Source organism: Crotalus tigris, unplaced genomic scaffold (assembly GCF_016545835.1).
Source record: "Crotalus tigris isolate CLP2741 ecotype Arizona unplaced genomic scaffold, ASM1654583v1 scf7180000017628.32516253702:7417878, whole genome shotgun sequence".
Lineage (NCBI taxonomy): Eukaryota > Metazoa > Chordata > Lepidosauria > Squamata > Viperidae > Crotalus > Crotalus tigris.
In genome coordinates this window covers 1573291-1587656 of record NW_024096523.1, presented here as the reverse complement: position 1 = coordinate 1587656, position 14366 = coordinate 1573291, and the positions used below count along the sequence as shown (strand labels likewise).

Sequence of the window (14366 nt, the reverse complement as noted above, 5' to 3'; positions counted from 1 at the left end):
TTCAATTATGTGTAGCTTTTTATACTATAATCTAGAAATTTGAGATGCCAACTCCTGCCAGTCCCAGCTAGTTGGCTGCAGATTATGGAGTCTGAATTCCTTCTCATACTTAGAAGAAAGCCAATTGGGGATAATTATTGCTGAAGGTCTCAGATGCAGCCTCTCTGCCTGTTCACCCCTTTCAACCCTTCTGATCACCACAAATTTGCAACCACACTCAAATTTGCTTACAAACAGAAGGATAATTTAACATAACAAGTGTTCAAGGAAAGAAGAGTTCTGGCAGAGCGTGAGGAGAAGAAGCATGCAAAGAATCTCACTTCAGTATTCCAGACTGAAAGCAGAACACGGCTCCATAAGGTTTAGAAATATCCTTAAGCTTCAAAAGCCAAGTGACTCAATTACTTCTTTCTACCCTACTCTTACTGGATTGCACACTCCACTGATATTTATTGGCCTTGAACCTTGGAAGAATAGTGAATAGCCACTAAGTGTTCAGACAAATCCCTGAAGTTATGTCATCATTTCTATCTTTCAAAATACAAATTCACTACAACACAAGGATAGCTCTCTTTTTAACATTGGGCTTAGTTGTGGAGGTCAGTTGCTACTATCCTGAAATTTGGGTGAGAGCATAGCAACAAATCTTGCTTGAGAAAGCAAGAAAAAAACGTCCACATGAGCTGCACAATCCTTGGCAGAAGTATCTGCAAGTAAATGCCAAAAGCCCTAGGATCTAAGCTTAGAATAATTCCACCCCTCACCTTTCTGCCTTCTCACCTGTTTAAACCTTGTAGTAGGATCTACTCCAGTCTGCTTCATAGAATCCATAACAGATTTCATCTCCACAGCCTCCTTTATAAGCTGATGGTTTTCCATTTGTTTTGCTTTGAAACTATCGGACTGAATCTGTTGCTGATGATTTGAAAGCATCTGAGATTTACTTGTTTCCTCAGTTTTATTAGGGACTGATGATCCTAATTTAATGTTGTTTTTATTGGTCTCTGAAGCTGAAGGTGCTTTTGAGATTGTAGCAGAGGGTATATTTTTCAACTTGTCATCTTTTCCCAGGTCTTTCAGCTGGAGCTCGTTTTTCCTTTCACATTCTCTACCAGTTTGAGTCACTTTCTGTTCTGCTAATCTCTGGTCCTCATAGTATTTTTCATACTGCTGCCTATAAGCAGGATTAGAGGCCATTAAGGATTTTTGGTCCATATAAAGCCCATAAGCATACTGGCCATAGTAAAGTGACTGGGCAAGTGCAGGATGCCTCTGAGTTATTACAGACTGGTGTTGAGGCTGCAAATTAGTGGCACCAGCTTCACTTTTTTTGGATTCTGGAGGCTCTGCCTTATCTTTTTTCTCAGCCTCTTCCTCCACCTCCTTTTTGATCTTCATTCCCTGGGGGTTATTGCTGCTGTTCCCAGCTGCGGGGGTGCTGACCTGTCCAGAGTGCATGTAGCTTGGAGAATAATAAGGATCGTAGCCATGGTAATAAGGAGAATGAGCTTCTTTTACTTGGGGTAATTGTACCGGCGTTGAAGAATGTCCTTTTCCAACACTGTCTTTATTAGAAATAATATCTGAAGGAGAGCTGGCCTTTGACCTCATGCCCTCTGACCTGCTGTCAGAACCACCATCGTCTGCAGCATCAGAGATATCTGAGTAAGCAGGACTGTTAGTTTTAGCAGCAGCACCCTCTGCTCCATTCTGTGTCAACACATGCAGTGGCGCCACTGAAGACTGTCCATTCACTAAAGGGCTGCATTCCATTCTGGAGGAACTCCCTATCGAAGGGCTGGGGGCATTGTCTGTGAAAGTGTAAACTTTATCAGCTTCAGCTTTAATGCTTGCCATCCTGCTCTCCTGAGACTCTGACAGTCCGTTAGCTAGCACTTCATTCTTGCTGAGATGTTCCTTTAAAAAATGCCCAGTAATCTCTTTCCCAGACCCCTTGGTGTCCTCTAATTTTCCCAGCTTCAAATCCACTTTAGGATTCCCAGTCTCTTTGCTTTCTTTGTCCTTAAGTTTTCTCGTCTCTTTTTTCTTTTTGTCTTTGAGTAATGTGAGAGCTGGACTGACAGTGCTTGGCTCTCCCATGATTGTGGGCTTTGGTTGAATAGGTTTTAGCGGAGGGCTCTTTGGTGTAGCCTGCACAACAGTGGTTGTCAGGGAGGGCAATCCTGATATTGACCCAGTGGTGGTGGTTGTAAAGGCTGCTGTGGGGATAGCTATTAATTGAGGCGGTGTGGGAGCCGGAGCTGGGGCAATGGGTCTGGCAGTTTTCAGCTTGGACAGATTTTTATCTACTTTGTAGTTACTGCCTTTTTTGCCTTTGTCTTTTTCTCCTAGGTTTTTCTTGTCTATTAGTCCTTCAGCTTCTAGCTTGGGCATTTCACTGGCCAAACTGTTTTCTGCCACTGAACAGTTTTCCAGAGTCACAGTCATATTGGAAATAACTGGTAGACTATTCAGTTCACTGTTCAAGCCCCTCTTTTTGCCAGAATTCCTGCCATTGTGGGCCTGCTCCCGTTTCCCCTTTGGTGTTCCAGGGATACTCAGGGAACAAGGAGACAGGGGCCCTTTCAGCTGATCAAAATGTGATAAACTTGTGCTTGGGTCACTGCATTCAAGTGCCACATTGCCGAGTGCTTCCTCACAGTCTGAGATTTTGTCTTCACTGTCAGGCTCAAATTCCAGTTTGTTTTCTGGGTCTAAATGTGCATGAGCCTGATGATACCTTAACCCATTAATGTGCTTGTATTTTTTGTTGCAGTTAGGATGGGGGCAATCAATCAACACTGGAGAAGAGCAGCCTTGGTCTAAAAAAGCTGTCTCTGGTTTCCCTTGGGGAGTGGTAGGAGTGCTTCTAGAATTGGTGCGCATGCGCTTTCCAGATTTGTTATCCTCTGAACTGGAATTCAAGTCCAGCTCCATGGGTGGCTTGTTTTTCCTCTTGTTATTAGACAAAGGGCTGACTTTCATATCCTCCATGGCACAGTTGGGGGGCGTCCTGCGGCCACTAGAATTAAGGCTGCCCCGTCTTCCTTTTCCATTGGCACCACCTCTGTTCTTGTTCTGTAGTCCTCTGGACTCTGTAAAGGTAATGTCAGTTCCAGGTGTGGCTGTAGCTGCTGCAGATCTTGCTCGCTTTCCTCTGCCCCGACCTCCTCGCATTTCCAGGTCACTTGTTGGGGATTCACAAAACCTGTTAGAAATAAAATCAGTTCTCAGAATTGGATACATGGGGAAAAAAATCAAATCTCAAAACTGTCTCAATGGCAAACCAACATATAGGACATCCAGACCCCCCCTCCCAATATCAGTAATGTTTAGGGAGGGGGAGGAGGACACTTCCCTAAGTCATCTGAAATTAAGGAGGGAGAAGGATCAATCAATCAATCAATATAGAGCTGGAAGGGAAAAACTTCATTAAGGTTTTTTTTTTTAAATTTCTTCTTTCTCTTTACTCCCTACCTCCTTACGTGACTGGTTATCTAGTGGTTTTTGCTTGGAATTAGGGTTCTAAAGGTCAGGAACAAATATATTATTTCCAGTTCTTGTGAGGTATAGCCCATCCCTTGCCAGTAATCCTTCATGTGGGTAATGCAGACCACGGTCTAGGAAGCCAAAGTTCTGTTGATGACATCAGTTTTTTAAGCCAGGGGTTTGTTTCTAAAATCTTTTGCTCCCTCATTGGATGCTGGTCTTTTGTTGGAAGTATTGATGAAAACACCACTCCTAATTCTTTAACTTTCTTTCCTAGCTCTTCATAATCTCCTATTACTGTTTTTAGATTCATTTTTGTGTCATTGGTCCCCACATGTAGGAGAAGAATGGGGTAGTAATCCGTGGGGTTGATTATTTTAGTAAGGTACTCAGTTACATCTTTAATTTTTAAAGTTTTGCAGGAGGTGATTTACTTGCTATTTCTTACTATTTTCTTTTTCTTTTTTAAAAGATTTAACAAGAGAATAAACTATATACACAGAAGCAGTAAAATGAAATAACACCAGACACATAAAAAGATAAACAGTGAAATACTGCAAACAACATAAAATTGTTAATTAACACCATAGTGTTTTCTCCCTTTCTTTTGCCTTAGCATGCTAGAATCAAACTTAGTAGATGTGAGAGGAAGCAGGAGAGGCATCCCACATTTTCTCTAACTGTATACTGGATTTCATTCACTATTCCTTATTTTAAGAAATCCATTCATGTATTCTGCTAAGGATTGAGCAAATAATAGCCTACAGGAAACACACACCAGATCTCACTTTATGGCCTTCTACGTTACAGTGCTGAAACTCAGAGCAAAACCAGCAATTTTGATGGCAAGATCAATGCCTGCTTTCTAAAATTAAAACAAAAATAGATGCACTGAAATACAGTACTGGCAAGACTTAATGCACCTAAACTCCCTCTTAAAGCTTTTCAAAATATGGGTACATTCTGCAGGTCTTGGAGGAGTGGGATAAATACGAAGCCTATTCAATTTGCAAATAATTTCTTCTGCATGGCCTACTTTTCCTCCAACATATGGTTTCATTTATGTGAAATGATTTTTTTTTAAAAAAAAACTTATAATCTGTCTAGTTCTTATGTCAGAATGTGAACAAGAAAGCAGACCCCACTTCCCCCAGATAATTACTTACCTGGGAGGAGCCCAATCGTGTTTTGTGCAATCAAGCAACGTTCCAACATAGGTTTTATTCCTCCAAGTAACATTAACAACAAGGACACCTGCAGATGGAAAAGAAACAAAGCTTGGTTGGTGGGAATCATGACTTTTGGACTTGGTTCAGAAATAGAACGGTAGAAAAACAGCTAAATGTTCATTTGTTTTCACAGATTATGGTTTGCCAACTTCCTCTTGTTTGGTTTCAGTGACTTCCATTTAAAACCCACAGAACAATGAATGTGCATGCAAGCAAAGAATAAGGGAGTGATCAAGATGCTAAAGTGAGAGGGAATGCTTTTTACTATGTCTGCTTTAAAAACAGTGACCTCTTAATTTTTTTCTATTATTGCATAATTATTGTTGATCACTAGTGAAATTAAGCTGAGTATCAGTAACTGGCCTACAAGGCATTGGGTGGCAAGAGGAAACGCTTCTCAGAGAGTACACAGAGTATATTTATTTGAAATGATACCTACTTTAGAGGCAATTACACAATATAAACACTATACTGTAGAATTAATATTTCTAAATATTATCAACATAGCTAATATTGAATGCTCTTTATTTTTCTTAAGAAGGCATTCCTCCCAAGTACAAAAATTTAGAAAAACTGAATTAGAAATATTTTCCAATATTTAACAAAAAGCAAACTGAAAATCAATGCGTCAATGAGTATTCTTTATTAAACACCGAAGAGCTATCAGATTTCTTTTCTGGAGTGCTCCCTCAAATAAAAAACAATTTCTAATATTTAGACTTGTAGACAATACCTATATTCCACCAGATTTAGAATATATATGAACACAAATAATTGTTTCCATAATATCCATTATAAGACATGCTAAAAAAGACACAGAGCAACAATATCAAGTTGTAATTCATTGTAAATATTTAGCACCAATTGGCAAATATGAAAGTTTTTTCCCTCACACTACATATTTGTATATTCCAACTCCATCCCAGCCTTTAAACTGAGAAATAATGTATAAATAAATAAATAATGACATCCTGCCTCATACTTCCAGCTTGTCGGCTCAATTTATGTCACTAGTATGCTTTCTAATTTGCATTCAACCTTTTTCCCAGACCAGAACATCAATGTAAAGAAAACATGTAACCTGCAACTTATTTCCTTAGGGACCTTTTAACAGCAGGAAAGTATTTTGAAATGCTATTAGCTAAAGTACTAAGGAAGAAGGGATTTCCTTTAAGCATTTTCAACAGCATATCAGACGAGGGGAAAATGGTTCCCTGCATGGTTTTAGCGTGTTATTGTAAATGCAGAAGGCCACCACATAAGGTATATATCCTGACTTGAGGTCTTTTTTTAAAGAAACAAAAACATAAACTCCAGATATGGATGATAAAATCTTTGTTAAATAAAAACTAAAAGCCACAGCATGTAGTGGCCAAAAAAATATATTTCATTTTTCGCAATTAAAAACAAAAGTAGAAAGGAAAATACCTCCACTCCCAATTATACTATAAAAATACACATTCAAACAGATGCAGAATGGATCTGTTCTTCTCATCATTTGCTCTCCAGGGCACTGCAATGTGGTGTTGGAAACCTTTCCAATTGCTTAACATTTTTCAATCTATCTGCTGTATTTAAATTACTGAAACATATTATATTGTTAGAAGGTTAATGCATTTTTTTAGCTTAAGATGCAATAGGCTAAATCTCTTTGTGCCTGAATCTCTGATGTACCACAAATGTATAATTAAAATTACTTGAAAGAGAAACATGAAAGAAACAACAAGGCTTCCCTTCTTGGAATAAATAGCATTAAAAAACAGGAAAAGTCTGCACAGACACTTAACATTTGTCTGCAGTGAAAAAGGCCTTTGTTATAATCTTTCCCTAAGGGCTTCATATTTCCCACAAATTTAGTCTCTGGATTGGCCAGGGCTGGCTGACAATGCTGCCATATGATTGGTTGGACTTACCACTGCAGCAGAGGCACAAAAAGAAAGAAAAACAGTGATGTAACACAATCCTTCTGTGCAAGCAGAAAGTGACATGGGGAGGGGGAGGGGAAGGGAGTGAGCCTGGTATAATCTCACCAGCACAAGAGGCTTATTTAAATGCTTCCTGCTTCTGTAATTACGCTCTGGTTTGTTTGCACTATCTGGGCTTGTCAACTTGAAAGGTTACTGTCTGCTCAATTGGGCTGCGTTAAGCATTCAAAATCTTCTCTGGATCTTGAAAAAAGGAATTTGTTTGCCAAAGTAATGATTTATACTAAGAAACAATTATAATTGTAAATTATATAGGCTGATAAGTTATAACTACTGTAGCTGATTAGTAATGGCAAATTTAACGTTAAACCTAAAATTAGTGAACTATAGTAACTATTTCTGGAAGTTTTCCATCAACTATTTAACACTTTCTAATTTAGACCCTGCTTGATGTCTAAATATAGCAGTATTAACAAATGACTTATTTTTGTAGGATGAAAAGCACCCAAATGAAGTCAGCTCAAACTTCTAAATGGTTCTTTCTTTTCCTAAAATTCAAACTGAGCATTGTTGCACAAATGAGATCTGGTGGGGAAAAAAAATCTGCCAGAAACTGTGAGAAGTGCCAGTTATGTATGTGCAGTACTGCCCATATGATGGATTAAAAAATATATGGTAGAAATTCTCCGTTCCTTAGAACTTGAACACTGCTTCTCTGTACTAATACATAACATGAACCCAAATTTATTTTTAAGTAATATGTGGATTTACATAAGGATGTAGACCGGTGTCAAACTGCAGGCCCGTGGGCCGGATGCGTCATGCCGAAACCACGTCCACCCCATTAGGGGCAATGGAAAAAAAGTCATGAAATGTCACATGTCATGTGACATTGAGAGTTTTACACCCCTGACGTAGACGCTGAGTTCCACTGAGGCTAATGAAAAGCTCACAAACAGAATATGAGAACAGTGTTCTTCCCCAAATGACTTGATTGTGATTGGTAGTTACTTATATGGTGATCCTTTATATATTTGCCTGCTGTCCAAATAACATTTAGTCTCTTTATAAACTATTACATAAAATGCTTGTGCAAACTGACTAGATTTGTTCCTTGAAGCAGCTGTAGCTGCCTAAAACCCTCCTAAAATAATATGGACATATATGATTGAATACAGATCAGATTTCTACCAAGATGCCTAATGAAGCAAGTAGTTGTGCTTCTTTCAAAGAGCACATCTAAGAGGCCCTTTTCATACAGTTCATTCACTGAGTAATTGGCACAGGTTTACAATGCAGTATGTAGCCAATAATTCAGTATGTGCGTGGATGGGACAAAGAACTGTAAATGTGATTGTACATTCCCACTCGTTGTCCATAATCTGATTGGGGCACAATGCATCACTTTGTTTTTAATTCGTAAGAGGGAGTAAAACTGTATCATCTGTATGAAATATTTTAAAGCAATCACAACTTTTCCCAAGATCATGTGGTTGATCTTACCTCTGAACCTGCTACATAATCCTGTAAAAGGAGTTACCTGCTTAAAGGAGTTGGGAACACCTGCTATGTTTACACCCATGTGTTCAAAAACACCTATTTGGAATCAAAGTCAAATTATCGTATAACTGTTAGCTAAAGGTCTTAGCCTCAATTTCTGATAGTTCTGGGAAATCTGAGTTAGGTGCAAAGTTATCTGGATGGTTATCTATAGTTCTTTAAAAATTGAAATCCATCTCTAAAAATTAACTAGTTCTCAGCTAGCCACTTTACAGAATTCTCTCCTTCTGGAGTTATGTATAGCTCCCACTTTCCTTACTTTCTCAAAAACAAGTAAAAAGATTGCCTTGTGTCAAATTGAATGGGAGGCATCACAATCATTTTATGTTTTTCTAATGCTTATTTTAATTTTTGTTATTCACCATCTGGAATCTTTCAGAAGTGGAACAACCTAGAAATAGTATAAATAAATAAACAAATACAGAAGAATCATGGCCTAAAAAATCTAAATTGCTAAAGTTGATAAAAGAATAAAGTTTAGAAAATTATTAACAGTAAAGTGTAAAAAAATTATGTTTTCTAAGTGCTTGTATCAGCTGCTACCACAGTTAAGTCACAAAATTTTCTCTGTATTAATTTTCTTTTGCCAAGTGGGTTTCGAGAAAAATGGACTCACTGCCTTGCACACATCTGTCCCTAGTTCTTTCGGTCATAAGAATGCAAGCACTGAAGTAAGAGTATTTAATTTAGGAAATCTACTGCAGAAGTGAATCATGCGAATAAAGTGCTTCAACCAGAAAAGCATGGAACTGGAAAGACAATGATAGTAGACAGAAATATATATGTGATGAAAACTCTAACCTGGTTCCTTTCTGCTCTATATGCTCTTAAGACATTTTTTGTCCCACTTCTGTCAGAGTAATACTTTCTGAAGATGATCAGTTTTTCTAGCATTCAGATTTGCTCATCAAAGATAAGATGGCTTTCTGTTTTATGATGAAGGCATCCTACTGCTCAAAGTCTGCTGGATGTTTCAGATTGCCTTTTCTACTTGCAGAATTTCTCAGACAAAGGAAAGATCTCTTTCCCCAACCCAACAAAAGGAAAGAAGGGGCTTATAACAGTGACACTCTCTGTAGTGTAGCAGACTTTTTAATCCAAACTCAACCAGAGTTTGAAACAAAACTAGAATAAAGAAATTAATATGGGAGGTAACAGTATATGAACTAGTGCTCAAAACCAAAAGCAGAAATAAAAATTTCTGAAATATTAATGCAGATAAAAAGAAGCATAAGCTTTCCCCTTGAAATGTATTCTAATGCACATCAAGAAATAGAATTTGGAGGTGGGAGTATTATTTATTTACTATATTTATGCAGCCATTCATTTATTCAGGAATTCTGGCAGTGACAGAAATAAAAAGAAATCAACTATGTAAATCAATTAAAAGAAATTGGATCCTAAATATCACATTATCAGCTCATCATACAAACCACATCCAAACCAGAGCTCAATCAACATCCTGGCCTCAGAACCCAGGGGAACCCACAGCCATTTACTAGACCAACAGGCTCAGGGTTAGCAGTATCTTGGGATAGGCTGTTCCATAAGACAGATGCCACAACAGAGAAGGAATACTTCCTGGAACCCACCAGGTAACTAGGATCCCTGATGGGATCCAGAGCATGCTCATTCTGGAAGTTATAGTAACTAGAATCTAGTTGGAAGGACAAGACACTAAGTAACTGAAGTGAAAGAACTGCATTAATGGAAATTGACCATGTTTTCATGGTTCAACTTATATTCTATATAGCATGGCCAACTATAGTACTCATACAATTGTCAGAATATTCCTTTCACTTTTTCCCCCATGTATGCCTTCACTCTTTGGGGGCAAAGTACTTTATTTGGGGACATTATTGCAATGGATAAATTTAGAGATTAAGTGTACCTGTTTGAATTTGTACAAAGGATTTCCCACATAGATAAAGCCTCTAATGTTGGGAAAGTGGAAGGAAAGAGAACAAGAAAACAACCAGCAGCAAAGTGGATGGGCTCACTTACTGTGACGATTGGATCACCATTAGAAGACTTGAAAGACACGGTTAGAGACAGATTGTCATGAAAAAAAAAACTATTCGTGCAGTTGCTAAAAGTTGGCACTGACTTTATAGTATATAATAATCAATTCATTACAAATTTTGCATAATAAATATTTTGCTACAAAATACATGTAGATACCTAAAGTATTACAATAAAATGTGTAGTCATTAACCATGATTCTGATATCCAAGTGGTGCATTATAACGTATGGAAAGGAATATTTTCTATAAATAATAGTAATATTTGCAGGAGATATATTAGATCAGAAATTGGCACACTAACTAGATGGCCATTAAACTTATAAAGATGGACAGAGTGATGGGATAATTTATCAGCACAAGAATGGAGGAAAATATAGATTTATGAAATTGCTTGAAAACAAACCAACAAGACAATCCCTTAATTTTTAAAATATATAAATCTTATTTCCTTAGAAATGTCCAAGGTTGCACACATTGTCTTCCCTCTTTTTCATATTTGGAACAAGCTAATGAGGTATTAAGACACCTAATTTATATAATTTTGCCTATTAAGCAAAAAACTTCATTTAGGGCATTAAAATCAAATGTAAACTGTTGCAGTATAGTAGTTACATGCTACAATGGATATAAAGTCCACACACCCATTAAAATGCCATGCTTTTGAGATGTAAAAAGAAAAATCTGACCAAGATAAATCACTTCCAAATTTTTTCCACCATTAATATACATATAAGTTGTACACATCAATTGAAAGACAATGAAAAAATTTTAGAGGGGAAAATAATAAAAAACTTACAATAACATAATTGCATAAAGTTGCACACCCTTAAACTAAAACGTTGTTGAAGCACTTTTTGATTTTATGACGGCATTCAGTCTTTTGCCTTGAGAATCTTTGCCCACTCTTCCTTGCAATCTGTTAGATTGCGAGGGCATCGCCTCTTCAGGTCGCCCTATAGATTTTCAAATTAGATTTCTGGGCTCTGATTAGGCCATTCCAAAACTCTGATCTTCTTCTGGTGATGTTGCTGTAGGCCTCTTGGTAGCTTCTCTGACCAATTTTCTTCCTATATTTTATCAATTTTGGAGGGGGATCCAATTCTTGATAATGTTGTGCCATACTTTCTCTACTTGTGGATTATTGTCTTCACTGTGATCCATGGTATATTCAATATGCTGGAAATATTTTTGTACCCTTCTCTTGACTGATACCTTCACAAGCTCTTTGCAGACTATGGCTTCTTCTGTAAGGAGCAACTGAGTAAATGTCAGAAAAATCCTACTACTGCTGCTGAACTTTATATGGGCTTGATCAGAATCACTTTAAGTGATGGCAGGTGTGTACTATTATTTAATATCAGTTTGAGTGTGATTGGATAATTCTGACCACACCAAATCTTTTCTTATAAGAGGGTGTGAACACTTATGCAACCACATTATTTCAGGTTTTTTTTTATTTTCCCCACTAAACAATTTCAATTTGTTTTTCAATTGAATTGTACAATGTATAAGTTATATTAAAGGTGGAAAATTTGAAGTGATTTTTCTTGGCCTGACATCTCAAAACCTGGCATTTTAACAGAAGTATGTAGAGTTTCTGTATCCACTGTACATTGGTTACCTATATCAAAACATTGTCTGGATCAAATGGTCTCTAACATTTCTCATGACTCCATTATAAAGTGGCTATTTGCTTAATAAGTCAAAGAAACATGCAAAGTAGATCCAAACTGGTTAAAAGATTAAAAAGATTTTTCACAAAAATTTGTCTAATGTTATCAAGATTCCTAATTCAGAATTGTCTGACAACTTACATATTACCTTGTAGACAATCTACGTTTGTCTTAGTATGAAAATTTAGAATAAAGCATGCTCATTTTTAACATGATTAAATTAATTTATTCTGGTATTAATTATGAAAAAACTGCCTGCTTCAAATTGATAATTTATACAAAAAGCAGAGGGCTATGTATTGTAATTTTTAAAGAAAACCATTGCTAATATAGCCAAGGAATCACCCATTAAATTCATCTTATACTCAAACCAGCTGGAACAGAAGTCTGATTAGTCTACACCTTGCCTATGGAAACAAAGGTAAGGACAGTGGGCAACATTAATAACAAGCATTGTAATGACATACTTTATGTACTAGCACATTCCTGCCACAATTATAAACCTCTGAGACATACTGCTGTGGTGTTAGTCCCCAAAATACAGTCCATTTAAAGATAAAGAAACTGAAGGATCTTCTAATGCAGGGGGGTCCCCAACCCCCAGTCTGTGGACCAGTACTGGGTCATGGCATGCCAGCAACCAGTTCGCACAAACAAGCAAAGCCCCATTCACAAGATGCAGGCAGCAAACAAAACCACATACCCTCTGGTCCGTGGAAAAACCTTTCTTCACGGAACCGGTCCATGGTGCCCAAAAGGTTGGGGACCTCTGTTCCAATGAATAGACTGACAATATAGACAGCCCGATGAAGACAATTTCTTTTGGAAAATGGTTACTTCTAAGATTCACGGTTCTATTTAATCATATTGCTTGTCAAGACTTTAAAATATGTTACCTTTCAATAAATGTTCTATATAATCTGACTGCTCTGCATAATCACCTGCATGATTTAATATATACTAGTGCATAGTAAAATATAACAAGCCAAAAACAATCCTAGAATCTGTAATGTACTATATTATGTGTAAGATTACTTAAGTTACAATCTAAAATATTTACATTCTAGTACATTAATAAGAAAGGAAAAGCATTATCAAAACATTTGCTTCCCCATGGGCTTTTGTGCTTTAATACTCAAAAGAGCACATGGTCACTTTCAGCACTGTCACATCCCATGCAGCTTTTGTTCTGAAGCCCAATGAGTTGTATTGATTTGGAAAAATCATTGCGCTTCTTGGAAAACTAGACTCTAGCTTATTCACCACCATCTATTTCTCTCTCAGGAAGACAGCGGGTCAATACTGAACTGCCTAGGCTACTAAAATAAGCTCTCATCATTTTTCTTCTCTTGCATCTCTAGTAGTCTTCTGCTTTTGTATATTATAGTAAAAAATCTGGCTTCAACATGAATTCAACATTTCTGAATTAAATCTCACCTAATACTTGAACCAAGGTTTTCTTTAGCATAAAAAGCAAAAACAAAACAACCCCCCCCCAATGATAATACAGCAATGCTCCTTAAAAGAAAGTTATTTTTACAGCAGTTTATACTGGAGTGAATTCTTACATTTTTCTCTGATGATGTACATTGCTATGTTTAAGCAAATATAAATAGTGGGTTGGTTCCAGTATAGGCCTGGCAGAAACAAAAGTGCTTTTCAATAATAATTTCTGGTCAGAGAAGATTTAAGTCAGTGCCATTCCACTTTACACTCTTTGGATTATACTGGGGAGGTAAATAATTTTTCTGTTTGGCAAAGAGTGAGAAGGAAAAAGTACAAACTGGATGTGGCTGGGCTGTCAGCCAAACCAGACTCGTGCCTCAACAATTTTTCACTACCCCACTACTCTTATACTAGATATCAAGTATTGATCATCACACTGTTTAACTGATGTATCAATTGATATATATATCACTTAAAATATATATAAGACATAAAGTTAATTCTATTACTTTTAGCATTTAGTTCATATCACTGATACATTAGAAACTCATAACTAGTTGACAGACATATTTAATTCTGTAATTCTTAATTACTATAAAGAAAATAAAAGGCACTTTATGAATCTTTAATGACAAAAAAGAAAACAAAGTTTTCAAAATTTTGGTGAAATAAGCACAGGTAGCATCCTTACAAGACCAAAATGACAAACTTCATCTTTAACCTGAAATAATGTCACAGAGTGATCCAGCTAGAGCCTGAAAAGTATATTAGTTTTTAATTTTAAAAATGGTATTTGAATACTGTGCTTTCGTATGTATGGAAAGGTGAAACAATGTCCAATGATTTTTTTACATAGTTTATACAAACTATTTCTCCATGCTTTTGAATGCTCAAAATCTCCAGAGTGATTCTCCCTGAGGTGAGATTAGTGAGGCAGGGAGGAAAGCTGACATAGGAAGAGGTGAGATGGAAGGGAAAGCAAGAGAAGAAACAACATAAGAAAAGACAAATGGGGCACGT

The 14366-nt window shown here is 36.9% G+C and overlaps 1 protein-coding gene across 5 annotated transcripts in view; it reads right to left on the bottom strand.

The window, feature by feature from the left end:
• Positions 1 to 14366, bottom strand: part of ZNF608 (zinc finger protein 608) — a 147346-nt gene that overhangs the window by 9016 nt on the left and 123964 nt on the right. For all 5 annotated transcript variants that reach the window (XM_039334173.1, XM_039334170.1, XM_039334174.1 and 2 more), the window contains exons 4-5: positions 4656 to 4743; positions 781 to 3208 (exon numbers count right to left, since the gene is read on the bottom strand). In XM_039334173.1, the coding sequence (XP_039190107.1) occupies positions 781 to 3208; positions 4656 to 4743 (2516 nt within the window). The remainder of the gene's footprint in view (positions 1 to 780; positions 3209 to 4655; positions 4744 to 14366) is intronic.